This window comes from Rousettus aegyptiacus, unplaced genomic scaffold (genome assembly GCF_014176215.1).
Source record: "Rousettus aegyptiacus isolate mRouAeg1 unplaced genomic scaffold, mRouAeg1.p scaffold_m13_p_4, whole genome shotgun sequence".
Taxonomy (NCBI): domain Eukaryota; kingdom Metazoa; phylum Chordata; class Mammalia; order Chiroptera; family Pteropodidae; genus Rousettus; species Rousettus aegyptiacus.
The window spans coordinates 159,298,585-159,326,476 of record NW_023416307.1 but is presented as its reverse complement, the minus strand read 5'-3'; the positions used below and the strand labels follow the sequence as shown (position 1 = coordinate 159,326,476).

Sequence of the window (27,892 nt, the reverse complement as noted above, 5' to 3'; positions counted from 1 at the left end):
CGTGTATGTGTGTGTGTTAATCCTCTTCAACCAAAGTTTGTTCCTCAGAATCCTTTATATCTCAAGATGGATTAAAAATGTTCCAAAATCTAGTAAGTGTAGGGAACCTAGAATTAACTGAATTTCGACGAATGTTTTAATTCAGGAATTCTCAGAGCTTCTAACATGCTAAAATGTACTATGAAACTCTAAAAGCTGATACAATATACAGAATGAATTACGGTTATCCTTGGAAGTACATCTTTATTTTTTAAGGCATCACTAACTAATAGCATTTTACTAGATATGACTTTTTCTTGGATCCAAAGTGTTAGAGATTTTCTGAGAACACAGTGTTTACAGTTCGGATTTTCCTTAACTCAAATTTTCACGTTCAGATTTTCAAACCTGGGGCAATATTTCTCAAATCATGGTCCCTGGCCCAACTGCATCAAAATGAACTGGGGACATGACCTGTTAAGAAGCCATATTCTAGGTCCCCTGCCGTGAAAATCTGCGGAATCAATATTTCTGCTGGGAGCTGAAGAATTCACATTTTGAACACGTTCTCTGGAAAATTCTCACGCACGCTAAAAATTATAAACCACGGGACTAGAATGTCTACAAGGACTCAAGGAATATACAAGAAGAATAAAATTGTACGGAATGAAGAAAATCCCTCTATTTTATCTCAAAGGAAAGCGGCTTAAAGAATTTTAAATTTAAGTTCCAGCAGGGTCGACTTGTCACCTTTTTGACGCGTCACGATTCCGGCCGTCACGATTCCGGCCGTCACAACCCCGCTGCTGCGTGGGTCCCGAGGGTGTCTGAGTGTCGCAGGTCCCGTGGCCCGGGACGCATGCGGGGGGTGATGGTCGCCGCCCCCGGAGGAGCTGGGGGCGGGCCCGGGCCCCTCGGCTCCCACGAGCACGTCGCATGGCTCAGAGCATCTCCGGCGGTGGAGTTTCTCTCGGAAGCGCGTGGCGAGGGGGCTCCGAGCTCGCCGGGGGCGGACGCGCGTCCCTGTCCTGCCCTCGGGATGGCTGCGGGGGTCGCTCCATCTGCTGCGGGGGGACCAGCCTGCGTGGAGGGGGCACGGAGGGGCGGCGGGAGGGACGCTGCAAGGGCCCACGGGGTGCGGTGTGCGGGGCAGGGGGTGACGGTCCGCATCCGCGCCCCGCTCGCCCTCTCGGGAGGGTGCCCCGCGGGGGGCACTGCGCTAGCCAGCCGCGCGTCCCCGTTTGTGGGCCCCCGAGGCCGCTCTCACGGGGGCCACTTGTTTTTAAGTGGAGCCTGTTTGCCTCCCCTGCCGGCCCTGGGGCGCGTCACGGCCGTCCCTGCGTTCATGCTCCCCCCACCCCCCACCTTTCTGTTCTCTCGGTGGAAAGAGCGCGTGGGACGCGGCGTCCCTGCGCTGGGACGTGCGCGTGTCCGGCCTCGCGCTCTGCCGTCACCTGCAGAAATCCTCGGTCCCCCCGGACTTGGGCTGTGCGGCGCAGGTGGGGGGTGCTCTGGGGGTGGCAGGCGGGGCCCCAGAGGGTGAGGGGCTCAGCGGACAGGCAGCGCCAGCCCCGGGCGGGACAGGGCCGCGTGCCCGCCTGTCCCCAGGGGCCGTCCGTGTGACATCTGCAGGAGCGTCTGCTCCGCGGCCTGGGCGCCAGGCGGCGACCGTCCCAGGCGCAGGGCGGGAACCGAGGAGCCGAGACGCGGACGCGGCGCGGGGCACCTCGCAGCTCCCCACGCGCTGCGGCCGCGCAGAGCACGCGGCTTGGGGAGTCGGCAACGCCGCAGGGCCAGTCCCCACAGGCGTGTGAATAGGAATTAAATTTAAAGAGCATAGTTAATATGCGGTGACGCAAAGAAAGTTAGCTTTGGGTGGTGAGCACACAATGCCACATGCAGATGACGTATTATAGACTTGTCCACTCAAAACTTGCATAATTTTATTTACCAAAGTCGTCCCAATAAACTTAATAAAAAAAACTTATAAAGATGGGGGAAAGAAACACTTTGTATATGAAGTTCCAATTATCAATGAGTGTTTCCCAGTAATTGAAGAGATGGCAATGTAATTCATGGACAGGCATTCCGGATTGTACACAGATCATGACGCCAACTTTAAGCTTTTTGTACAAACCCCACAGGTCACAAGATGTATGTCAGAATAACATTAAATTCTACTGTTTGAATTTATATTTACAATTAAATTCAGACTTACAGGAAACAGATTTGTATTAAAAGTTAAATCTTTTTAGAAAAAAAACTTTCACGGGCATTAATCATCATCTCTAGATGTTCAAAAATTAATATTTCAAAATAATTGATGAGAAATCTATTCCATTGTTGCTGTAATCTATAAAATGCTCTTAATTCCTTAACAGTTGCGTCGGCAGAAAGATCCTTTAAAAATAAAAAATTATCAAAAAGTATCGGCAAAATGCTTTCTATTTTGTGCCTTTGATAGGACTTTTCCCCCCATTTTGTGAACAAGACATTTCGTTTGGCTCCGTGGCCTGCAGGTTGGGTGACTCGCCTTGAGGACGTCTGGGGCGGCGTCTGGGCTGTGGCTGTGTCCCGGCTGCACAGTCACACCGCGTCACTCTGTCTGACACTAGGCTGGCCAGCAAGGCGGCTGCCCCTCCCCCGCGGCCACGTCCGTTCACACGGTCTTCGTGAATGTCTGGCCTGCCCAGGAATTCCCTGTCCGCCACCCATTATCCTCACCTAGCGGACGCCCGTGTGCCTTTTACTCCCCGCTCAAACAACGCTTTCTCAACGGACCGACGCCCCGGGGTTCGCCATTTCAGTAGAATCCGTCACTTCTAACATGCGTCACTTACCCCAGCTATAACCACGGAGTCGTTAATGTGGCGATGAGCATCAGCGAAGGCACAGGCCACTCTCGCCGCCCCCTTCTCCTTCCTTTGTATTTCCTGCGCTCAGCAGATGGCTGAAATTCGGCAGACGCTCCATAAATATTGCTTAAAAATGATTTAGTTAGTGAGAACCTGTGAATGTTGTAAGTTATAATGCAAATGATTATTGGTGAAGTTTTAGCTGTTGCTATCCTGCCCATGAGCGACGTATAGAGCAAAGCATTTGTCTAAGTTTACCACTTTTTGGTGACATAAATGGAAGGGGTGGCTATCACTTTTACTGTTTGAAAATTACTGTATTTGCAGGACCTAAAACTTTAAATCAGAGTGGTTTTGCTCTACCAACACATCCAGTTAGCTAACTCATGCTCCCCCAAATGTAAATAAGACGTTTGCGACATATTTTTTTCAGAGAAGAAAAAAACTCTCTACTCCTAAAAAGTTTTCTTGAACCCATGTTTTCAAGAGACATGAAGAAGCCTGGAATTAAGAACGGACTTAGTCCACACAATTATTCTTCAAACTCGTCCCCAGAAACAATTAGAATAAAAAGTGTATGCATTTGACATAATAAGGGAAAGAGTATTTTCAAAATAGAAAAACGCAGACATATCTGATGTAGATTAAGAGTTAGGTGTTATCCATTATATTCAGAAATATGTTTTTTTTAATTTCTATGACTCTTTTATCAATATGCAATCTGAATCCCAAAATTTTTACTTTCCACTTTCCACCCCACATCTTTATTAATAAAGCAGTCGCCATTTTTAAAGTGTTAAAATAGTACTTAAGCCATCTGTTGGTGAAACACAGTGACACACTGATCCAGCCGAGCGTGCAAACCGGCCTCCGCGCCGGCCGGGCTTCTGGAGCCACATAAGGAACCCAGAAAAAGTGGACCCTTCGGTTCATCTCGTGGACGGTTAAACTTGACCTTACAAATGGTCTTTAGAGAAAGAGATTTTCTGGGTCCTCATTTCACTGTTTTGAAATTTCTTCAAGTACAATATTTTTTTTCACTATAATATGCCCAGACCGCTAATTCTTAAAATGCATATCCCTTAAAACATGCTTTTTCTTTTTTTTTCCTGGTAAGACAGTGCATATATAAATTCAGATGTATGTCCAGAGCTTCTTGATAACCGAGTCACCCTTTTCATCAATTCTTGGCCTTCTAAAATCGAAACGATTTTCTTAGTTACAAAAAAAAAGAAAGAAGAAAGAAAGAAAGAAAGAAAGAAAGAAAGAAAGAAAGAAAGAAAGAAAGAAAGAAAGAAAGAAAGAAATGTAGTCGAAAATGATCTCTCTCTGAGTCTCTTGTGATCAGGGAAACGTGGCACTCGGGTCCAGCTGAAATGCTTCTGGAACTTTCCTTTGAAACTTTGGTCAGTGAAATGCTGGGGCTTGTACAACACGGGTTGACCTCAGGGCTGATATTTCCAGAGGGAAGTTTTATTTATGATAGATGTCTAATTCAAACATTGCAACATCCGGATTAAAAAAGAAAACTTTTCACGTGGAGTCTTTAGCTAAAATGGAAAATTATCACAGCTATGTCAGAAACAGAATATGTTTTATTTGCACTCGTCACTGTAAATTTAGGATTGTAAATCTCTGTGCAAACTATTGTAGTTATGATCTTAGGGACATAGTTCATGGCATAGTGTGTGAAATTATCGTAGACTATGGGTGGGCTGTAATGAGGTGGCTGGAATCTCAGAATTAAAAAAATGGTGCGATGCGTTCTCTCTGGATGGGATGCTGTCAGTTTAAGTCCACTTTTTTTTTTTAAATAAACTATTTTTATATAAAGTATGAATACAATTATATCTTTAATTTTATTACCAGTAATAGGCTACACTGATTAATGCAGAAACATTTGAAAAAAAGAGTGTGGAATTTTTTTTTATGGAATACAGCAGAATTCCAAGGTGCATTTATACATTCGCAAAACCCTAGGCTAGCATTTTACAAGCTTTTTAACAATGACACTCTGTCTCATCAGAGCGGACCGTAATTACTGTCCCACCCGCCCCGATGGACGTCACCGTGGGCGAGAGCATAGTGCTCCCCTGCCAGGTGTCCCGTGACCCCTCGGTTGAAGTTGCGTTCGTGTGGTCTTTCAATGGACACGTCATAGACTTGAAAAAGGAAGTGGCTCATTTCGAAAGGCTTGGAGGCGTAAGTCACTGAAAGTTTCAAGTGCTTCACAAGTCGAAGCAAGTCATTCGCATGAATCATCATTTCATAACTATTCTCCCCATTTTGATTCGCGCGGGTGATCGCTGTCTGTTTACGAAGCCGCGTCTGTTTTTGTTTTGTTTTGTTTTGTTTCGTTTTATCTTTCAGGGAAGTGCCTGTGTTCTAGATGCAATTATAATAACAAGGATCAAACGCGAGAGATGACGGAGATGCTAGCTTGTCCCCTCACTCCACAGCTGTCTCATAATCAATGTTTATCCAGCTACAAAAAAGTGGGACCTGCCAGGCACGTTTACGCTTTTGTCCCTTGTCCCTTTCTGTCTGCAGGAATCTATTGGAGATTTGATGATAAGGAACATTCAGCTGAATCATTCAGGAAAATATCTTTGCGCAGTAAAAACAACTCTAGAAAGTCTGTCGGCTGTGGCTGATGTCATTGTTAGAGGTGAGCATAAACGAGAAAATAAACGAGTACACGTTACTCACCGTCGGAAATGTTGACACGTAAATGGCAGCCCTCTGAATAACCACGCCATGATAAAGATGTGAGACAAATAGCACAGATTTGTTTTTTAAACTACAGGACTCCAGGGTATGGCCAATATGGCTATGGGCATTGAATTGAGTAGGTTTCGTCTATTTATTCGGAGTGGTCAGACGCAGCGGTATAAAACTTAGACACGCCCTCTATTTATAAGAAGCTGTTCCTGTCGGAGAAGCATCAGTTCTGCATATCACCTGCTTTTACTCGCGTTAGCTCTTGAGAGAGGAACAGGCGAGACTGATCCTCAGTTTTCGAGATTAGCTTCTTACCGGCTGATACTCAACCATCCCATGCCTGGCATTTTCTAATCTTCAAAGCAAGCATTTCTGAATTAATCTCTCACCACGTAAGCTGCATTAATAGGGCTTTATCTCAAAGAAAGTGCTAAAAATACATGGTGTTCAATATTTTACTTTCTAAGCATAACAGAAAAATAAACTATCCCCGTCCCAAATCAATGGCTTTAATAATTTCCAATATAGTCATCATAAACTGTGTTTTTCGAGGCCCCCCGGGTCCCCCCGAGGACGTCATTGTGGAGCACGTTTCCAGCACTACGTCCCAACTAAGCTGGAGGCCAGGCGCGGACAACAACAGCCCCATTCAAATGTTTGCTGTTCAGGCTCGGACGCCGTTTTCCGTGGGTTGGCAGGCTGTGTCCACGGGTAAGTGGCACAAGTGTTCTGTGTCCCGGATGATGCCCCAACACGCAGCGCATCTGCTCGATCGATTCGTCAGCCGTGTTTACCCGGCGCCGTGCCATCCGCTGATGGGTCCCCCCCGTTTCAGTCCCAGAAACCCTCGGTGGGAAGACCCGCAACGCGACGGTGGTCGGGTTGAGCCCCTGGGTTGAATACGAGTTCCGAGTGGTCGCGGGGAACAGCGTCGGGATTGGAGAACCCAGTGAAGCCTCAGAGCCATTAAGGACCAAAGCGTCAGGTAAGCAATCCGTGGCGTCTGGAAGTGCGGGAGACTGCATGCATGGTCCTGAAGCAAATAGAGGGTCTCACGGTGTTTTCGGCCTGAAACCAGAGGCGACAAACCAGCGTCTCACTTCCTGTTTACGGCTGACCGACGCTCTGGTTGCTCGGGGCAGGCGGGCTCCGGCGTTTTCACAGGAGCGTTTGCATGTCACCTGTTGACCGTTGACCCCCGTTTCAGTAACCTAACAAGTACCGGGGCCCCAATCCCCAGGGGAGTGTGGCTTTTTCCCTTTTGTATCCTCAAAGATAATTCTTCTCGACGTGCTTTTAGGTTTAGTATGGCTCATTGGAAAATTGAAAAAGGAAAGAACTTTATTGCCAGAATACCGAAAACTTTGTAAAGAGTAAAGGACAATTTTACATAATTTCCTTCTGGATCTAAACTACTTAATGGTCCAGAAATAGTGTCGCCATGAGCTGCTTGGCACCAGAAACCCTGACGCTGCGGAGTCTACGCCGTTTCATGTTGCTCTGAGCCAGCGGCATCGGACGACTCAGCACACAGCGTGCGGGCGTGAGGCAGCCTTCTACGTAAATTACGGAGATCAAAACAGGCAGTTAGGGTAAATCCGAATACGGAAATGGATAATGTGAAAAAGAGTAATCAGATCGTTACATGCTATGTCATTTATAGTGGTAAACATCCGTACGAAACGGGAAGAAATGGGATAAGCAGTCTGGATCTGTCGTGTGGTCCCCACCGTGGGGGAAAACTGTGGAGTGAGCAGTTAAACCCCACACACGTCAACCCCCGCCCACTAGTCAACAGCCGTGCCCTGGCACGCCATTCGATCAAAACCGTTCAAATACAGATAACTGCGTATAATTCAACATTAAAAAAAGTATAGCCTACAGATTTATCCATTGTCACAGATTTAGGATACTTCTGTCATCGTCAGGAAAAAAGAAGATTTTTTTAACACTTCCACAGGTATAAAGTACGTCTGCCTTCCGATCACACACTCCAATACCCACACACGCTCACGATTGTCGTTGGTCTTGCAATTTCTCTTGAACTATTTATTATTCACTGTATTAATCCTCACAAGGCTATAGTGGAAGGGCCTTTTTTTCCTCACTTGTAAAAATGATCAGTGTCCAGAATGTTCTGCCACTGAGCCTTAGGGCCGCAGAGCTAAACGGAGAGAACGCCCTCAGCCACTTCCTTGGCGAGAGACCTTCTCCTTCCTTCGGGAGTGAAAAGTTAGAGAAAAGTCCATCTGTTCCGTGTGGAGAGACGTGAGAATCAAACACGGGGTTATGCAACAGGAACTTATTTACTTATGTATTTCCAGGGATTTATTTTTAAATGTTCAAGTATCTCGATGACTAACAGAAAGAAAAATAATTTGGGTCTGTTTTTTAGGGGAGAAAGAGGAATTAATTACTACACTGGCTCAGCAACTTGTTTACAGCACAACTGTATAATTAGGCATTAAATCAGTGGTGTTACTGCCACCATCTGAATGGAACATCGTTTTGCCAATTAGCAGATGATGCATAATAATGTCAGATACATGATGTTACTTGATTTTTAATTAATTTTGGAGCCAGGGTGCTCATGTATCAAACATGACTGTGTCCTCTCACTTAGGAATTTGGAAGTGGGTAAACATAATTGATGTTCATGAAAAAACTCAGGACTCTCTCACGACATGCCACGTGAGGCCTTGAAAGGCGAGGCCCACGGCCGGACCCCTTCTGGGGAGGGAGGCCCTTCCTAACCGCGTCCGCGCCCCTCTCTGTCCCCAGTCCCTGCCATGCCGCCAGCAAACGTCAACGGAGGGGGAGGAAGTCGCTCCGAGCTCGTCATCACGTGGGAGGTAAGGTTCTGTCCAACTGAGTTATTTTGAAGGAAGAAGGTTTAGCTGGCCAGGAAGAGCACAGAAAAACAAAAAGCTTTATCTGATCATTAATGACTGTGTAAAAATGCATGGCGTGGACAACTCTCGAAGACGATGCATTCTTCAGAGGTGCTGGAAACGTTTCTTATTTATACTAAAGTGAGGGGGTCTGACTAACTCGGTACGGTTCTCTTCCAAGATTAAGAAAAACAACTTCTGCGTCGGTTGAAGGTGGGTCAAGAGTGTTTTGATTGTTGCTTGTTGAACTGCACGTGATTTTGCTCATTGCATCTGGAACTGTTCTTTCGTGCATACGTTAGTCTCAGAAAAGTACGGGGGAAACAATTCTCCTGTCTTTGCTGTCTAAATCCTTCCAATTTGTTCCTCCCTGCATCTAGGCGAGAGCGTAGGCAGGTGGAATAGCTTTTATGGGCATGATTCTCAAGCAATTGACATACAGCCTCATTTTACACTTATTAAAAAACCCAGCCCGGTTTATCATTATAAACCTTAGACTGTCAGGCAGCAGAGTTTCCCATTTGGGGAGCTGAGGCCGTGCTGGGCCGAGCAGCTCCGCAGTGTGGCGGGCAGGCTGGTCCCGCTGTGCGCTTTCTGCAGCTTGCCCTGCGCACTGTGTCTCCTGCCCCGCGCACTGTGACCGGCAGCTCGGGGGAGAAGACGGGAGAGACGGGCGAGTCTCGCCGCTGGTACCTCCGTCATCTGCCTTCAGTGAACCCTGGGAGCAGCAAATGGCCCAGGGCTGGTGTCCCGTAGGCGGTGTTTGTGTTTTGCTCGGTGCTCCAGTGTGGACGTGAGGTGACCTCGAGACCCCCCTGGGGACTTCTAGCTGCTGCCCATTGGCGCAGCCCCGAGTGGCTCCTCCTGCCTGGATCCGGGGGCCGATGTCCAGCTGCTGCTGGCGGACATCTGTCGCCCCCGGGCATGGCGAACCTTCACGCCCCTCACGGACGGCCCCCCGGCGTGGCGTCCACGTTCGTCCCCGGCGCACCCCACTCTGTGTCTGACGCAGGTGTGGCGCGCGTCTCTCAGCCCCTCCTCTCTGCCGCCACGCTCCGCCCGGGAGTCTCTCCCCTTGGAAGTTTCTCAGGCCCTTGTCGGGCGCGAGGCCGGGTGCCCGCCACGTTCTGCGAGGCCTCCCGCGGCGAGGCGAGGTGAGCCCCTCCGCTCCCCTCTGCGGGGTGGGGGCGCACGGCTCCTCTGTGACCCTCAGAACCACTTCCCTACCAGTCTCCCCGGAACAGCCGGCACTCCCCCCAACACACACGCGTGTCCAGGTGACAGGTGTGTCCCGGCTGACAGCTGTGTTCGGGGTGACAGGTGTCATGTCCCGGGTGACAGTTGTGTCCCGGGGTGACAGGCATGTCCGGCTGACAGGTGTGTCCGGGGTGACAGGTGTGTCCTGGTGACAGGCATGTCATGTCCAGGGTGACACACATGTCCCGAGGCGTCGCGGGCAGCCCACATAGCAACGGCCTGGCGTCTCTGGCATCCAGGGCATTTCTGGACCTTTCTTCTCAGCTGTAACTGAGAGCGTTGCCCCATCCAACCTCACTGCTGGGGACACCTGTTCTTGACAGAGGTGACGACTTCCATAGCGCCAGAACATCCACTTCCTTGGCACTTTAATATCATGGCTTAGAACCTCGTGCTCCGTGTGCTGTAGGTGCAGGTGGCCGAGGCCGGCGTGGGGAAGTACAGCCTCGTGGGGCGGCGGGCAGGTCACCACTCCCCCGGCGTCCGGTGTCACAGCCAAGGTGGCGGGAGGGGGAGGAGTGTCTGCGAGAGGCTGGGCGCTGCTCCGCGGCCTGCTCAGCACAGGACAGGACAGCCGCCCAGGGGTGGTCTGGCCCCCGATGTCGGCGACGCCAAGCCACAAAGCCTGGCCGCACAAGAGTCACCGCATCTGAAGATGGCTTCAGGCAGCTCACAGGCACACCTCGTGTCACCGCGGCGAGCTGTCCTGCTCACAGATGTCACACTGCTTATAGATTCAGGGTTTGCTCGACCTCGAGGTGAGCAATGGTATCGCTGCTCAGTGACGAGGCGCCCGGCCACCGCGAGCTCTGACAGCCACCGCGAGCCCTGACGGCTCAAGTCCGCAGCATTGAACCGCAGTCTGACGCTCAGCCCCAGGTCTCCGCAGTGTCCTCCGTGCCGTTCAGAAGCGCCCTCATTCTGCTCCCAGGGGAGGCGAGCCCGCAAGCCCACCTTTCCGTCCCCCAGGCTTCAGGACCCGCGTTCTCCTTCCTCCCCTCAGGGTCTGTCTTCGTCGGTCTGTCCCGTGGGCAGCGATGGGGGTCGGCAAGGCCCCAGAAGCCAAGCAGGCGGGGCAGCAGGTGGGGAACCGAGACGCCACTCATCACTGTCCTGAGCCCGGGAGCCCGCCGGCCGCTGGCCCCAGGGCCCCAGGCCAGTCCCAGCTGTCCCTCGCGCTTGTCCCTCAGTTCTCCCCATTCCTGTCACCTCCAGGGTCCTCCTTGGCCAACGGCTAAATCTGATCTCCTCTTCGTGCGATGTATAGCTTTTCTCGTCGCTCCCCAGCCTCAGATCACGGCTACGGTGTGTTTTCTGCCCACCGCGGCTCTCGGTGTCTGCTGCACCCCCCCACACCCCTGTCATAGCCACACCCTGCAGGGGACAGGACTTGGCGGGGTCTCTCAGTCACTGCAGAATGCGCGGATTCTGCACCAGCACATCTCGCAGACCCGACCAGGGTGGCACCTTCGATGCCGGCGCCTACAACGGGCCGCCGGGCGTGGTTCTCGCCGTGGGGGGAGTGACCCCGGGAATGAGGACAGGTGTGAGGACAGGTGTGGGCCAGGACCACAGCAGAAGCAGAGCCGTGGGCTTGAGATGCTCACACGGCAGGTCCTAGCGGGCGTGGCGATTCGTCTGGGAAAAATAGCTTTAAAAAAAGGAAGGAAAAGTATTTTATTTCAGAAAAATTAATTCCTTGGATTCTTAAATGCAACTTTCTTGAAAATAGGTGGAATATTTGTCTAAATTCAAGCAGAAATTCGGTTTCATTGATGAGTATAATGTTTGATATCGACAGGGTTCTGGGGAACTTGTATCTATTTTGGTTTTGTAATTTTAGTAAGTTTAGCTTTTAAACAAATTTGAAAGAACTTGGTCTCTGTGGGAATCAGCCAAGTTCTTGTTGGTTTGTTTGTTGTACGTCAGGAAAAGTGCACACCAATGTGACTCCTGATGAAGATAAACATTTTAAAAATACTGGCGGGTCCTGTATGCTTTTGGGTTTGAGTAATTCTATTCCAGGTCTTAAAGCAAATGTTATTACACAATATTAACACTACCCGTATCTTACAGGAATTTGTTGAAAAATATTATGAAAGGAAAACATAGCTAGCCTTGAAACAAAGTTAATTTTGTGCTGTGTTTAAATATCACAACACGAATATAGAATGTTTTAATTTATTAAGTTTTACCATCCTCTACACCACTTTATTATTATAACTCGTGGATAATCATGGGAAAGATTATAAACACACAAAACCCGTTTGCTATTTCTATTGAAAAATGTCCGTTATTTGTCTAGCACGTTGCCCCGGGACCATGTTCCCAAGCGCCCTTCCAAACGCGAGCATCGCCGCGTTTCCGGGGCGTCGCCGCCCGGGGAGGGGTGCGCGGTCGCCTCGCGGGAAGCCGCCCCTCCCCGGGCACGGGGTGGCTCGGGCTCGCGGCCCGCGAGCGCTCAGCTCAGCGCCGCGCGCTTCCGCCGCAGTCGGTCCCGGAGGAGCTGCAGAGCGGCGCGCAGTTCGGCTACGTGGTCCGGCTGCGGCCGGCGGGCTCGGCGGCCTGGACGGAGCGGCGGGTGCCGGCGGCGGAGTCGTCCCGCTTCGTCTACAGGAACGAGAGCCTCGCGCCGCTGTCGCCCTTCGAGGTGCAGGTGGGCGCGTACAACGCGGAAGGCGACGGGGCGCGCAGCGCCGTGGCCACCGTCTACTCCGGCGAGGACGGTGAGTGGCGGCCCGCGCGCCCCGCGGCCTCCCCGGGCGCCGCGGCGCTGAGCGCGGCCCCGTCTCCCTCTGGCCGCAGAGCCCCGGCTGGCCCCGCGCGGCGCGGCGGTGCGGAGCCCTTCCGCGTCGGAGGTGGAGGTGTCCTGGGACGCCGTGGCCTGGGGCGGCAGCACGGGCCGCGTGCTGGGCTATGAGGTAGGGCGCGCGGCCGTCCCCGTCCCCGCGCGCGGCCCGCTGGCCCCCGTGCAGCCCCCTGTGCGCCCCCGTGCGGCCCCTGTGCGCCCTCGTGCGCCCCCCCCCCCGTGCAGACCCCCCATGCGGCCCCGTGTGCGCCCCCGTGCGGCCCCCTGTGCACCCCCGAGCGGCCCCCCCATGCGGCCCCCCGTGTGGCCCCCTGTGCGCCCCCATGCGGCCCCCTGTGCGGCCCCCTGTGCAGCCCACCCCGCCCAGCTCCTGGGGGTCACACGTGGGTCTAATGCTGCCGAGCGGTGAGCGGAGGGGACCTGCCAGGAGACCCGAAGCCGGCCAGCAAAGCATCGCCTCGCAAAGGTGATCGGGACGTGACCACACTTACTTCGTCAGAGGGCAGTCACGTTGGCTTCCTGGGGGAAGGGGAGCATCTGACCCTCCTCGACCTGACACCCCCGGAGCAATCACGGGGGACCCCTCCGACCAGGAGCGCGGCTTGGAAAGGTCAGCTTGGAAAAGGCTGTTAGGCGATGAGGGAAATGCTAGAATTCTCCTGAATCTGTCAGTCACAGTCTGTACTGAAGGAGGCGAGCAATCTCGCATTTGTGGGTGTTCATCCTCACAAAGTAAGGGGTGAGTCTCATTGGGTGACACGGGTAGCTTCATTTTGGAGTTAGAATAAAAGTGCAATTCTAGCTCTCCTTAATTTTGCCTTGCACTATTTTTTTTTTTTACATGAAGCCTGTGGTGCTAACAGAAAGTCATACTCAGCGACAGGTGTCTCCATCCCAATCAGCTCAGGGCTCCTCCCTCCCCGCCCCCCTGCACCCCACTTGCTTCTCAGCGCTCGTCCCTGGCCTCCCCGTCTCCCATCGCTGCCGAAGGCCGTTTCTTCGAATGTTTAGAGCACCGTTTTCCTCCATCCCGTCCTCGAGTGCACCCTCTGCTTTCTTCTCACATGTTTACATAGTCCAACCTCATACCTAGCTTTAAGGGGCTGGAAGGCAGGGCCCGCCCTTCATCCTCTCCTCTCAAGGGGAGGCACAGTCCCGCTGCCTGGTCCGAGCTGGAGTCCTGACGAACTGCCGCTCAGAGCACTCCGGAGGCTGTCAGTAGCAAAGCAGGACACCCGAAGTCCTCACCTGATGGCACGAACCTTGATTTGGTCCGACTTATCGTATGCCCTTTGTTAAAGCCGATAGACTTTAGCTAGCTCATGAAGTATTTTATCTTGGTCATCTAAAACACCCAGGTTCTCTAATTTCCACAGCGAATTGTGTTTCGTATTTTCTCCCTATAAATAAATACCGGGCTCATTTGGTTGCCGTTGTACAGCCGACCAAATTAGAAGATAATCCTGCCATGTGTGTTCCCGTCTCCTTCCCTACCCCGCTGCGCTCGACGGCCGCGGGGAGACCCTGACCGTGCGCTCTGTTTGAATGACCAGGTCCTTTACTGGACAGATGGTGCCAGGGACCCCGTGGTTGGAAGGATCCGCGTCAGTGGGAATGTCACGAGCAAGACCCTCACGGGGCTGAAGGCCAACACCGTCTACTTTGCTTCCGTCAGAGCCTACAACACCGGGGGGGCCGGGCCCTCAACCCCCCCAGTTAACGTCACCACCAAGAAGTCGCGTAAGTATTCTCCGCGCTCCGGGACCCGAGACCCATCGGGGACAGAAACGTGTGTGCCTGCCCAGTTCCATTCCTCCCTCCCACCTCACGCTTCCCCTGATGGTTCACGGCTCTGTCCCTTAAGCTCTGGTCACGGCTGAAACTTTCTAGTCTCAATCAGAAGAAACTGACTGGGTTCCACGCTGAGCCGTCCCGGGCTCCGGCTTCGGTTCCATGTCCTGGACAGGCCATCGACATGACCTCTGAAGAGTGGTGACAGCCGAATTCCACACCCATCCCCCATTCATACATTCTCAGTTTATATTTTCAATCTGATATTCGATCATCCATTGTACGTTCAGAAAAGCAGAGTTCCGTTTACCAACATCCCTGCCCCTGTGGATGGGGCAGACCGAACACAAGACAGAGCCATTTTTTTTTTAAACAGACAATTCAGGCGTCACTCAGGAAGACAGCTGAGCTGGCTCAGGGTAAGGTGCCAGCGGCCCGCCCTCCACCAGTTCCTCCGTGAATGGGGAGGTGACCAGAGCAAGGCGCAAACGGAGGCATGGAACAATCTGGAGCTCTGGAAAGCACTGTGAAGAAGAGGCTGAGACAGACGGAAGGGGCGCCCGCCTGGGCAGGCCGCAGACTTCGACGCGAGGGCAAGATAAAAAGGAGCCAGAGGACGGCGGGCCCTCCCGGCAGAGGGAGTGGTGCCCGCGAAGCTTCCGGACCCTCCGCCGTTGTCGTTGCTGGCCATGGTGGCAGCTCGCTCTTTCTTAAGTGACCCTCAGTGACTGGACAGCAAGTGTGATCACTTCGTGGAAGTGACGACCTCCCAGAAGGCCGCAGACGGGCACCGTGAGGTCGTGCGATTCACGCGGGCATCACTCGGGTGGAATTTAGATTTACAGCCAAAGGGAGCAAAAACATTTACATCCATTTCAAGAAGAAAAGTGGGGCGAAAAGAGTCCCCTTGTCCAGAAAGGAGAGTTCAGACCCAGCAGCAGAACGTGTTGGCAAGTTTCAGTTCACTCCGGCCGCTGACATTGACCGACCAGCCCTCGGTGCTGGATTTCTCTGGTTGTAAATATGTAATCAATCCATATTTAGACATAAAAGAAGCATTGAGCTTTCATTTCATCTTGCACTTATGTTCTTTTCCTGGTCCCCAAATGTCAGCCCCACGCTGTTCCTTAGAACCGTAACAGAAGAAGTTGTTTTTTTGAATTGAGTTCACAGCGTGAACCACAGTTGCATGTAAATGCCATCTACAGAAAAATTGATCACAGGGAAACCATTAGAGCCGTGGAAGGCCAGTGCAATGTCGCTCCGTCACTTGATTAATAGAGAATGATTTAGTCTTTGGAAATTGCCTGAAAAGATTTTTAAAAAATCAGAAAAGTGCTTGTTTGTTGAGCTCGGCGTCGACCAACTTGGCGCAAACGGCCGTGACTTCGCTTCATACTGCTCATGTGACAGAGACCGGGTTGCCAAGGTAATGGAAATTTCGGTTTCATCATAGAGATTTGCAGTTCGGTTTAACCAGGGGCATAAAACTCACGGAACCAGAGCTGGTGGCGGTGTTCGCACGAAGACGACGCCCTTCTAAAGTCGCTTCCTTCGATGAACGTAGAGAAACGCACCGGCAGGGAGAGCCACAACCCGGCGCGATGACCCCGTGATGCGAGCGGGGTCCCCGCGGCGGCCCGGGGAGCAGCACGTCTCTCTCCACTCCGTCCCGACTGAGGCCTCGGTGCCTGGCGAGTGTGGTCAGGCCCCGGCGGGTTCGGGGAGCCAAGGGGACGCGTAGCAGAGCGACGTCAGACACCTCGCCGCTCTTCCAGTGACATGCAAGGGACGGGAGAGCTACGGAGTCGACACTCCGAGAGAAATCGTTTCCGTCTTCACGAGTGCCACGGCGAGTCAAATACCGCGCACGTTTGGCCTCACAGATTCTGATTAGATGCCAGACGCATCCTGCTGGGTAGTTTTATCGTTGCCTCTGCTTCCGGCTGAATTATTTTTCATCTCTCCAGTTTCCTAAACCTTAAAAATAATCGTGTGGACTCAGATCTTGGAGAAGCAGCATGTTGTCGTGGAGAACCACGAGCCTGGAGGCCGAAAGGCCAGGACCCCGATGTGGCCCAGCCCCTCGCCGCGGGCTGCGGCCTGCCCACCCGCACTGCGACTGCCTCGTCTGTCAAACTTCCCAGCTGGCCCGAACCCGCTGCTCTCGAAGGCCGGTCCTAACTCTCTCGTTCCAGACTCCTGCCACCTTGGCCCCGGACGACGTGAATTTCAGGGAGCCGAAACCCACTGTTCAGATTTAGAGTGGACACCTGTCAGCGTGGTCGCCCAGTCCGCGATGATTCCTCCTTCTTCTGGGTCCCCAGCAGCTCCGTTTATATTAAATGACGTGCACCTTCCTCACTATATCTGGCCGCCACCGACTGGTCGGATTAAGTCAGTCCTCATCCGTCTCCGGGGAGTTCCAGCCTGGACTCTCTCTGAGCAGGGCGGTTTCAGACCTCGGGGGCAGTCACGGCTCCTGCCATGGTCACGAGGAATGACAGCAGTGGCCACGGCTGGCCCCGCACGTGGCGAGCTGCCCTGGGCGAGGCGGCGGAGGTGCCGCGTGGCGTCCTGCCCTTTTCCTCGTGCCTCTTCCTGAGGCTGTGCTCATCCTGCCGTGAGTCCTACGAGATGCCCCCGCGGCCTTCTCGAGTCACAACCAACCGTGCTGAGACCATCCCGAGCCGGTCGCGCTGTGCTCCGGAATCCTAACACGCGGTCGAAAGGGAAGAGACCGGCGGAGGGGCCCTTCCGCGCTGATGCGCGTGGGAGGTTTGCAGCCTGAATCTCCTCGCCGGGCGCATTGATCCTGGGCCAGATGGGCCGCTGGGTGGAGGAGCCCCGCCCCCCACACCTGGCAAAGTAAACGGCCTCAGCAGTGGCGAGCGACACACCACTCCTGGACGCGCCGTGGCCGTGACTAACTCACGTGTGTCACGAAGGCGTTCCCATGTGACCAGAGCTCCAATGAATGTGCTCACACTGGTGAGGATTAACGCGGTATTCCAAGCGACACACCACTCCTGGACGCGCCGTGGCCGTGACTAACTCACGTGTGTCACGAAGGCGTTCCCATGTGACCAGAGCTCCAATGAATGTGCTCACACTGGTGAGGATTAACGCGGTATCCCAAGCGACACGGAACCCCTTTCCGTCCCTTCCATGCCAGTCCCCAGGACTCACATCCGCTTTGGTGTCCATGGGCCACGTGTAGCGACTACGTCCTAATTACCGTTCATTTGGGTCTTTGATTATCTTTTTAAAGCTCCAAGCCAACCGCCAGCCAACATTGCCTGGAAGCTGACAAACTCTAAATTGTGCCTGAACTGGGAGCATGTGAAAACCATGGAAAATGAGTCGGAAGTTCTGGGATACAAGGTGAGCATTTAACTTCCCCTTTAATCACATCCGGTAAGCTACTAAAGGACTGGATATGTCTCAACAGCACAGAAAACTCTTTATATGCTTATGCAAATACAGGAGTCTTCTTTTAAGTGTTTTGAAAATAATATTGCCTTTTTAAAATTCTTCATGGAAAAGATGTATATTTTGAGGTCAGTAATGTGTCCTGGAGCATTCAGAAATAAAACTCTACAGTATTTCACTTTTCTCTTCAAACGAGGATGGTTTATGCAGTTAGTAAATGTGCAGTGAGAATGAGGGCAAAGGACATGATTCGAATAGAATTTCTAGAACACAGGCTGCAGTAGAATGTGCTCTTTTAACATCAAAGAAATCTAGCAAGCCCGTAGCCAAGTACCCAGAGCAGACCCCTCGGTCAGTGGTGTGGACACCAGCTCCCACCAGACGTGCGTCCTCAGGAATCTGCAGTGGGTCCAGACTAACTGGGGACTTCTCACAGCAGGCTCAGTGGCAGCAGCCTCGAGCTACTTAAGGGAGAGAAATCCGCTCTCATGTCAGAAGCGCTGGCCGAAAAGGAAATCTTCTTCCTTAAAGCTAAAGGTTTTTAAGAGGCCTAGACTGGGTGTTTCACCCCAAGGTGCCTGCGATGTCCCTCACGAGTCTCTGACCCCGAGGGCAGGGCCGTGACCTCTCAGCTCGGTTCCCTGTCCTGTTCAGATTCTGTACCGGCAGAACAGGCGGAGTGAAGCCCACGTGTTGGAGACGAACCACACGTCGGCCGAGCTGCTGGTCCCGCTGGAGGAGGGCTACCTGGTCGAAATCAGGACGGTCAGCGACGGCGGGGACGGGAGCAGCAGCGACGAGATCAGGATCCCCAAAGTGTCAAGTGAGCGCGCGGCCGCCTCTGTCCGGGGCTGGGGTTCCGGGCAGCGCGGCCAGGGGCCGGGTGCCGCAAAGCGTCTGAGTTTTGCGTAAATGTTGCGTGAAAATACAAAAGGTCTGTGTTTCAAACCATTTTCAATTGTGAGCACGGGGTGATGAGTCACTTTTCCTTCAGGTAACCCCTCAAATTTGCAACGCGCTTACGTATCACAAACAGTTTTATGTTCCCTCATTTGAATCTCAAAAAAAAAACGAAACAAACAAAACAAAACCCTGTGTGCCATTTGTGCAGGATTCATTCTATTGGACAAAAATCAGGAAGTGTTTCCCTGGGCACTGGTGGGCTTCTGAGAGCAGTTATAGCAAGCACGGGGTGCGTCCCACACGCATGGCAGACGTCACTAATCGGTCACAGCGGCCCCGCCGAGCTGCCTGCCAGACCCTCGCACACAATGTCGGAGCGGGCAGCACCAGCCGGCGGGAATGGTGCCGACGCGTTTCCGCTGGGGAAGACTCGCCCGCCCGGAGCTCCCGGCGAGCCACAGTCATCAGCCCCCATCACATCCGACTCCGCCCTTTAGTAAAACGTGGCCAGTTTGGGCATTTTCCTTTTTTAAAATATTTTTACATTTAAACCAGATACCCTGGGACAGGGCATTAGAGACGCTTCCTGAGATCAAACATAGTGTAGACGAAACAAACGTTCTAAAACATATCACCAGGAGACGGATGAGAGTTTGCATTCGGGTCATGGCGAATCAATCTAACAGGTACTTTGACTTTTCCTCAGGGTGTTTCCTTTTGTTTTTCTGTTTTACAGGTCTGAGTTCCAGTGGAGGCCTGGTCCTAGAACCTGGCACCCACTTCCTGTCGGTCGTCATCACGGTTTTTTACTGTTTTGTTACTCAGCTGCTGATCCGATGAACATAACCGTAAATCTTCGGGTGTTTTTTTGAAAGCGCATCTTTTCTGTAAATAGCTCTCCAACCCCTGCAAGATACATTCTTAATACAGACTTGTTTGGAAAGGAAAAAGTATATTATTAAGATCTTGTAAATATCTATGGTACATTAATAAAATAATTTTAAACACTTTCGAATTTTAAAGTTTGCACATGATTACAAACATTCAGAAGGGGCCAAATTATTCTGTGGAGTTTGACTGGTGTGGCTTTTCGCTGACTTTACTGCCCTTGGTGATGATGATAAATATAAAATAGGCTGCAGTTATAGCTAAAATATATATTGTTTAACTCGTTCTGGGCAATTTACTTCAGCATCAAAATTTTTCACTGCTTTGGAGATAAAATATAATAATTTTTTATAGCTAAGACTCTTTAATAATGTAAGTTTTTCTGAAGGTGAAGTTCTTCTCTCTCTGAATCGAGTTGGAACAAGAAATATTTGTACCCAATTACAATGTCTATATTCCTGAGAATCTTGTCAACTCAGCTTTCTAGGAGTTGCAATAATAATAGTGACAGAAAACATGCTTATGGCAAAGAAAAAGGAGAGAAAGAAAATAAACACCCACCTGAAGTAATCTAGCAAACAACTTGGATCTACAGTAAGCAGTTCCTCCTAATAAAGTTTAATTTGTTTAAAACAATTCCATATTCTCTTAAGAAAAATGTTGCAAGTCTCTGGTCATTATTCCAAACTGTTAGCAATTTATGTGTGGCCTTATTTTTACATAATCAATAAATCTGAGAACAGAATTACTTAACCAGGTTTGTGATGTTTCGGTCAAAATATTTCTTTGTCAATCGCCCCTCCTGCTGTAGAAATAACCCTGCACTTTCTGGTGCTTAGAAAGGGTTCTGTGGGTTGGCTTTCCTCTACGGTGGCTTTCTCCCGTCGCGACCCCACGTCCTGGGGTCACACAGCATCAGAAGTTACTGCGTGGCCAGTGTCATGCCGTGTGGCCTTCTCGGGGGCCGTGTCCTGTCCCGTCACCAGAAGGCTCGGACTCCCCGCCCTCGGCTTCGATGTCCTCGGGGTGAGACATGGTCACACTCCTTTGCCATCTTAACATGAGGCGACCTCGTAATTGTGTTGAAAATATTCGCACTCCCCTTACATCACACAATCCTCAAAATGGGATTTGATTTTTTTTAAAATTCCTGTAGTATCTAGAGCTGTTTAAATGCCCGGCGAGGGCAGCGGCAGGTGGACACCCATTCCTCGTTCTGGAAGAGTGTGTCCAGCACGGTAGACACTCGGAGGGCCCTTGGCGCCCCTCACGGTGAGACCCGACTGAATCGTGGAGCGAAGCCAGAGGAGCAGCGGGGAGTGTCGTCCGACGCCCTCCGCTGACGCCACGTGGACCCGACCCCAGGCTGCACGCGGCCCCCAGATCCACCCAGCCCGGCGAGAGGCGGGACCTGTGTGTGCCCTGCCCGAGTGGAGGCCGAGGGTTGGCAGGACTGTGGGGCTCTCATTTCCACTGCTCGGGGAGTCGGCTCCGCAGCCGTTTGTGGGTGAGCCCGAAGCCGGCCCCCGTCAGAACTTCAGCTCATGGCCACTTGTGCATGGAAGGACCAGATCACTCAGCATCCGACCCAGGCTTTACATTTCCATCGATCCGATAAAGCTCTCCGAGTACAATTCGACACACGTGCTTTGGCTCTGAGTCGACTTGAATCTCTGCTCTCTGTGAGGCCTCAGGCATGTCTGGAGACAACCCACATCACTGTCGTCAGGGTCAAAGGGCGCTGGAATTCAGCACGGTTCACGGAACACTGTGAAATGTGAACCATCCCTGACGAGCGTTACTAGACGTCCCTAAATGTCCAGCGGACTAAAACCCAGATTCGGCCTGTGCTCACGTCACAACCCAACGCCACTGCAGGAAAGCGCGGCCCCCCGGCTCCCGACGCCGAACGGCGCTGAGCATCGGGCCCCGGGGCGGCGCCACCGGTCCGTGCGGGGAGGGCGTTCCGTGCGTGGGGCACGCGGCCCTGGCAGTTAGGGACGATTCCTGGCGATCCTTCTGTTGACCGAGCACACGGCTGTCGTAAACTCTTCCCTTCTTCTGGCAGGGAAGAGGGAAAATGGTATCGCACCTGGGAACAGGTGGGGAAGAAAAACAGGTGAGCATGACAAAGGGAGGAGGTGCGCTGTGCAGGAAGCTGCAGGCGCCCGGGGAGCGCTGACCCCGGACGCGGCTCCGGTGCCCGGCTGACCCCGGACGCGGCTCCGTTCTCCCTCTCCTCCGACTCACACCGCGGCCCATCCAGGCTAGCGCCCCTTCTCTGACCATGCCCCAGAGGTGGCTTTCAGGGGGCGTGCCTGGTCCCTGTGACAGCAAATGTGGCAGTGAGATGACCCGGAATCCATGCTGAGTGTACACGCAGTGACAGAATCACTACCTCGCATCGGCGAATCTGCTGCTTTTCAGCCTTTCCGTATCGTCGGTCTGTACGCCATCGCGGGACGTGGGGTTTCACACAGTCCTCGCGGGTCATAATTATTCCTTTATTTGCTGTAGAACCAAATATTTGATTCAATGGAGATCTTTCTAGAAGGCACCATGCAGTGTGTAAGAGAAGGGTTTCGAGGCGTGGACGTGCAGTTCCGGAGGTGACAGTCCTGGAGCCGGGAGAGCAGGGACGGGTTCGGCCCAGGGTGGACTGCGTGAGTCCGCGTGAGCCAGGAGAACCTGGGGTGGCCGGCGGGAACGGGAGGCGGGCAAGAGGCTGCGTTCCCACGGGGCACCTTTGCTGCGTCCAGGCCTCGGTGACTTGGCCGAGGTCCAGCTGCGTCCCTCGGCCAGGCTTTACAAACATCCACCCCCCCCACACCCCTCCGGACACCCAGAGACACAGCCCACGGGTCGTGTCGCGGGGCCTCCGGGACCCCCGGTGGCCCAGCCCAGTTCACACAAACGACCACCCCAGACCTCACTGGGAGGATTTTAAGGAGTTCACTTCTAATTCTGTCAGTTTTGCAATGGGATGAGTGAAACATTCTCCTTGGTCGCTCATCCAGGAACAGAACGCCGGTGTCCAGCGCCCCCGAGGCCCCTCCGAGGCCTGCGGGGCCACAGCGAGCTGCGGAGGGGACCTGCTCTTGGTGCAAAACGGTGTTTTCCCATTCGCGGCTCACACGCACTCTGCCAGCTTGTCCACTCCACTTCCACACTCGCCAGCCTAAGTGACAGTGATGAGCTTCCTCAGTGGACCTGACGCTACCCAAACCGCAGCTGACTCGCGTCCACCTCGCCGAAGAATGAGCAGCAAACGCCCGCGGACCAGGGGCGGCCGCACGTCCAGCGGCTCCCAAGTGTGAGGCTGTGACGAAGTCCTCGCTGTTCGGTGAAAAAATGAGAAGCATTCAGACCGTGTGGTGAGGTTGTAGTCATGAATAATTTATGAAATTCGTGGGAGATTATGGCTTTCTTCCCATTTTTTTTGTGGTAAAAATGTCCATTCTTGGATGAAACGGAGTTGGTGTTCACTGTTTCTTTTTGGTTTTAAAATATTCTTACTTGGCAGAGAGCAGGTTACTTTGCAGAAATCAATTCAATCATTATTCATATTTTAAACTTTTACCTTCCGAGGAAGTCAGAAGTCTTAAAATTACCAGTGTTTAGTTGTTTTCAATACTTTGTATAATTTTATCTCATTACCATCAGGTCGGTGAGGTCGACTTTGAGGCTCCTCGACGGCGGTTGGTCGAGGCCGCACTCTGCGTGCCGCGGACACCAGCATTTGCTCTCCTCGGAACCGTTGTTCATGTGCCTTGACGCGGCCATGTGCAGGGCATCTGGCCCACCTGTCACCCCGAGCTATAAGATAACAATGAACAGAGAACATGAAAACCTGAGTTGTCATTGTTGTTGTTGTTGTTATCTTAAAATGTGGAGATTATTTGCTTTCTGCTTTTTTGTATTAAATTTGTTTTCACTCACGAAATTACATCAGTAGCTATTGGGCTTTCTTTCATGTCTTTGCAGAACAAAATTTTTGTAAAAAGGCAAATTCGTTTCCCCTTTTAGTTTTAATATTTGTGTTCTTGACACTGCTTGGCACAGTTCTGGGCAGAGAAAATGATACTTAAAGCCCATATTTTGTTTTCTGAGCTGGTTTACATAGCCAGCTGTTGGGGTGATTTGTTTTCCTTTATTTCCTCAGGAAAATAGGTATTTTTCTCTTATAAGCATGACTAAAATAATAAGTGAACCTAACCTCCAGATTTTGATGGATAAATAATATATTTTCAAAATAAGTTTTAAAAGTGATATGAAATAAATTAGTTTTTCAGAAAGACATCCAAAATCCTAATTTTTTCCCCCTATTTTCAAAGACGTGTACTTTACAGTCTGTTCAGGCATAGCTTAGACAATGCCTATTTTGTCCAAGGTGAGACCAGGCCAGAAGTAAATCTGGCAACTCTTTAAATACAGGTAGCAAGTTGCAGCTCAGTGGGAGAGAAAAGAAATGTCGATGCAACAAACCGTTTTTGCTCACCTGCCCCTCGAAGCCTCAGAAGCACGCCGGGCTGTGTCCTTGCAGGCTTGCCGCTCGTTCCTGAAATTGAATGCTATATTGGGTAGGGACCTCTCCGTGAACAGTGATTAATTAATGTCTGCAAATTACTTTGCAGATGAAAAGCATTTCATAAGTTCAATAATTTTTATTATGATGATTTTTTTTTCCTCGCAGAAGTATATTGACTTTTTGCAATGGCACTTTGAAAAAGCATGCGTTAGTGATTAAAGCAGTGCCTCATGCCCGGAGGAAAGCAGTAATTAGACAATTTAAAAGGTAATAATTTCGAGGTGCTGAAAATGTGGGAGAATTCGTAATTGAGCCTGTCGGAACTAAGTAAGTGTAATTCAAACTCCAGGCCATCTGTATCTATCCATTGCATAGATGTAGATGGAGTTTCCCGCTTGTCAAGCAAACGTCATAGCAACAGAATCTGTCCATCAAATCATGCCTACGCATAACGATGCTCACACATTCCCTAGGCCTTCAGATAACAATGCGTGCATGCGACTTTTATTACCATAAGTGCAGGAGTTATGAAATCTCCCAAACCAGCTTTGAGCAGATTAATTCCAGCCTATTTTCATCGACAGCAAAGCATAATCAAATATTTTACCGACCTTCTAAATCGGATCATTTTCCTTATCTGTTCAAAAGTGGAAGTGTGGTCATCTTAAATTTTCATTGTTTTGAGACCTGCAAACTCACGGGGAGCTATTTTCATCACTTAAATTCTTGTGAGAGTACAGCCCTCGAAATTTCCAGAGAGACCCTTATGTGCGAGGACGAGCTCCGGTTACCCCGAGCAACGAGTTCTAACCAAAGACAGCAGGAAGAACCGCCACCCACACCTGTCAGCAGGCGGGAGAGCAGCACCCACGTGTCAGGAGGCTGCGGGGACCTTTCCAAGGTCCAAACTGTAATGACTTTCCCCGTGGCCAGGGAAAGTCCACTCACTTGACCGTGCACCAAAGTGCAACGCGATCGTCATGTCCGGCCGCAGCGTGGAATCCACGTGGTCAGCAAGGAGCGTGGGGGTGGGTGGCAGGTAGGACACAGAGTTACGACGCCCTCTCCCACGGCGCCACTCTTCAGCCCATACGGCAAGATTCAGTCGGCTTTGTCTCCAAGAGCTCTGAGACCTGATGACTGACTGAAATTTTGGAACAATTTCTTTGGCGTTGAAGAGGTTGCAAATTCTCGGGCCAAGGTCAAAGCCAGCCACAGACAGATCGCATGTCATGTGTGTCTTTTTGTGTGAAGATCGAGGTAGTTGTCGATGTTTGGAAGTCAGAAGGTGGCGAGTGAACCCGGCTTTTCGTGGGTGGCCACAGGCCTGTGTCCCACCTGGCATGGACTAGCTCTCCCCTCCCCCAGCCCCGAGCCTCCGAGGTCCGCCTGCTCGCCGGTCAGGCGCCCTCCGCGTCTGGGTTTTGACTCCCGTGCATGGTGCGATGCACTCAGAACAGCATCCTATGGTGGGGGACCACTGGACACGCAGCCCCTCCCCGGCAGTCTTAAGCCAGACCCTCTCCATCCCGAGTTTCTTCATCTGTAGAATGAGAACGAAGTACCTCCTCCATGGATGCCATGCGGTCGCCTGGGGAACACATAAAACGAAGGGTCCAGGAAGGGTCTAGAAACTGAGACGTTAAACCCTGCGAGGGCACTGGCTGGCCAAGGCTCTCTGAACTCACTGCTTCAGGCGAAGCATACTTAGTCCTGCAGGTACTTAGTCCCGCAGGTACTTAGTCCTGCAGTTACTTAGTCCTGCAGTTAGAAGCCGACCATAGTTTTCAAAGTAGGTTGAGGGTCTAGCTCCTTCCTGTTACCGTTTTAATTGTGTTAATTCCTAATTTTAACTTATGTTTTTGAAAGCTTAGTAATACATGTCATTATTGTTTTTTTATAGCATGTTACCTTATATTTATTTACACGAGCACTTCATTTTAGCTCTCATGAAGTGAGTATTTAAGGTAAGGAAAACAAATATGCTATAAAATAAAAATTTTGTATGTCGAAAATGAAAAAAAAAATGTCATTTACCTTTTTTTAAATATACCTTTCTGTTTACACTGAGGTTAGAAATGTCGCAACGACTCATTAAATAGATCTACATTTATAATTCACGAAACCGTTCAAGAAGCATTTATTGATTATTTACCGTGTTCTATACATTATGCTTGGCTCTGCAAAAAAATAGTGGCGAGGAGAAACACGTACCAAGGTAGGAGAAGGTAATAAGCCAGCCAAATCCCCCCACCCTGCCAAGGTAACAATGACAATCGTGGCGGGCGCTGAAGGGAACGAGGCAGGAGCTGTGACAGAGAATCACGCGGGGCCGCCACCAGGCCCAGCGATCACGTGCCCTGGAAAACTGCCTCCTGCGCCGAATCCTGAGAAAGTCTGCAAACGCCCGGAGCAGGGGCAGAGCTCAGCGCGCGCCCGGCCCCCGGGGCCGCAGGGACCGCGGGGCGGGGGGAGGGGGAGGGGGGGGCCGGCTGCTCCGCCACCGCTCGGGCCCCCAGAAGCGGGGTGTGGGTTCCCAGCGTGCTGCGTGTTTTCCTCTGAGGACCGCGCGGCGGCCGGGCTCCCAGGAGCCAGGAACCGGACGTTCGTCCCGCTGACGCGCCCGGAGCCAGAGCTGCGCACAGCCGCCCCTGAGGCGCAGAGCCGCGGCCGGCCGGGGCTGGCGGCAGGCGGGGGGCACCTGCGGCCTCACGGAGGCCGGCCCGCGGCAGGCTCCGAGGGGGGCGAGGCGTCCGACTTCTGTTATTTCATCGGATGGAGAAGACGAGGGAAGCGGCACACCTGGGACGTGGAAGATGGGAGCCGATCGGGGCTTCTCCTTAGGAAGTGGTATCCTAGAGACGCGGCGCGGTATCCTAGAGACGCGGCGCGGTATCCTAGAGACGCGGCGCGGTGTATTAGAGACGCCACGCGGTATGTTAGAGACGCCCGCGCGAGGGGTCACCTCGCCGAAATTAGGGTCCAGGGGGCCTGGGTCGCCCAGGGCTCCCCGCGCGTTCGTTAGCAGGCATAGTGGCCCTGGGCCCCCCAGGGCACCGCTGAGCGGCCGCCTCCCTCTCTGAGTCTGATCGCGCCCTGCACGACGCACCTGCGCGTCTGGCAAACCCCGAGCGACCCCGCAGCGCTGGGGGCGAGCGGCGAGGCGCCCGGAGGGGGTGCGCGGGTCGCCACCCCGACCTGGCCGCCCCGAGACGCTCAGAGGACGCAGCGGACCGGAACCGAATCCACGCGCATCGCCGCCGGCAGCGCTGGGGCGACCGAGACCCGCGCGCCCCGCACGCGGCAGGTCCCTGCGGTTAACCGGGTCGCGAGGGGGGAGGCGGCGGGCGCCGCTCCCCCCGACTCTCTCCCCACGAAGCCGTCCAGCTCCAGACGAGTAAGTCCGGGGCCGCCGAGTGTGCGCCGCTCCCCGCCGTCTCCTGTCGTCCCTTCGGTCCTCTGCACGGCTCCTCCCTCTGCACGGAACGGCGTCCCGCCCGGGGAGGGACCCCAACACCATCCTGCCCGGGGACGGACCCCCGGCCAGCAGCCCGGGCCGCGCACCGTCCGCGTCCGGCCCGCTTCCCCGGCGGCACCTGCAGCGTCTGCGGCGTCCACCCCGGCGTGGGCTTCGCGGCGCTGGCGACCTTCCTGACCCCGGGGACCGTGAGCCAGTGGACGGCCAGGCGTCTGGGAGACCCGCGAGGCGCACAAGGCCGGGAGCTCATGACCTCGGCTCTTGATTGCTTGTTAACGGGATGAACATATTTTGCCAGCGATACATTTTAGAACAAAAAGAATCAGAATCCAAGAATATGGAATTATAATGTCAAACACT

At 52.5% G+C, this 27,892-nt stretch overlaps 1 protein-coding gene across 1 annotated transcript in view; it reads left to right on the top strand.

Annotated features, from left to right (window-relative positions):
- CNTN6 (contactin 6) overlaps positions 1–20,347 on the top strand; it is a 177,028-nt gene extending 156,681 nt beyond the window's left edge. The window contains exons 13-23 of the mRNA XM_036219494.1: positions 4,861–5,036; positions 5,385–5,502; positions 6,108–6,266; positions 6,391–6,540; positions 8,337–8,407; positions 12,195–12,429; positions 12,509–12,624; positions 14,066–14,252; positions 17,575–17,687; positions 18,390–18,558; positions 19,375–20,347. Coding sequence (XP_036075387.1) covers positions 4,861–5,036; positions 5,385–5,502; positions 6,108–6,266; positions 6,391–6,540; positions 8,337–8,407; positions 12,195–12,429; positions 12,509–12,624; positions 14,066–14,252; positions 17,575–17,687; positions 18,390–18,558; positions 19,375–19,478 — 1,598 coding nt within the window. The 3' untranslated portion in view covers positions 19,479–20,347. The remainder of the gene's footprint in view (positions 1–4,860; positions 5,037–5,384; positions 5,503–6,107; positions 6,267–6,390; positions 6,541–8,336; positions 8,408–12,194; positions 12,430–12,508; positions 12,625–14,065; positions 14,253–17,574; positions 17,688–18,389; positions 18,559–19,374) is intronic.
- The last annotated feature ends 7,545 nt before the right edge of the window (positions 20,348–27,892 follow it).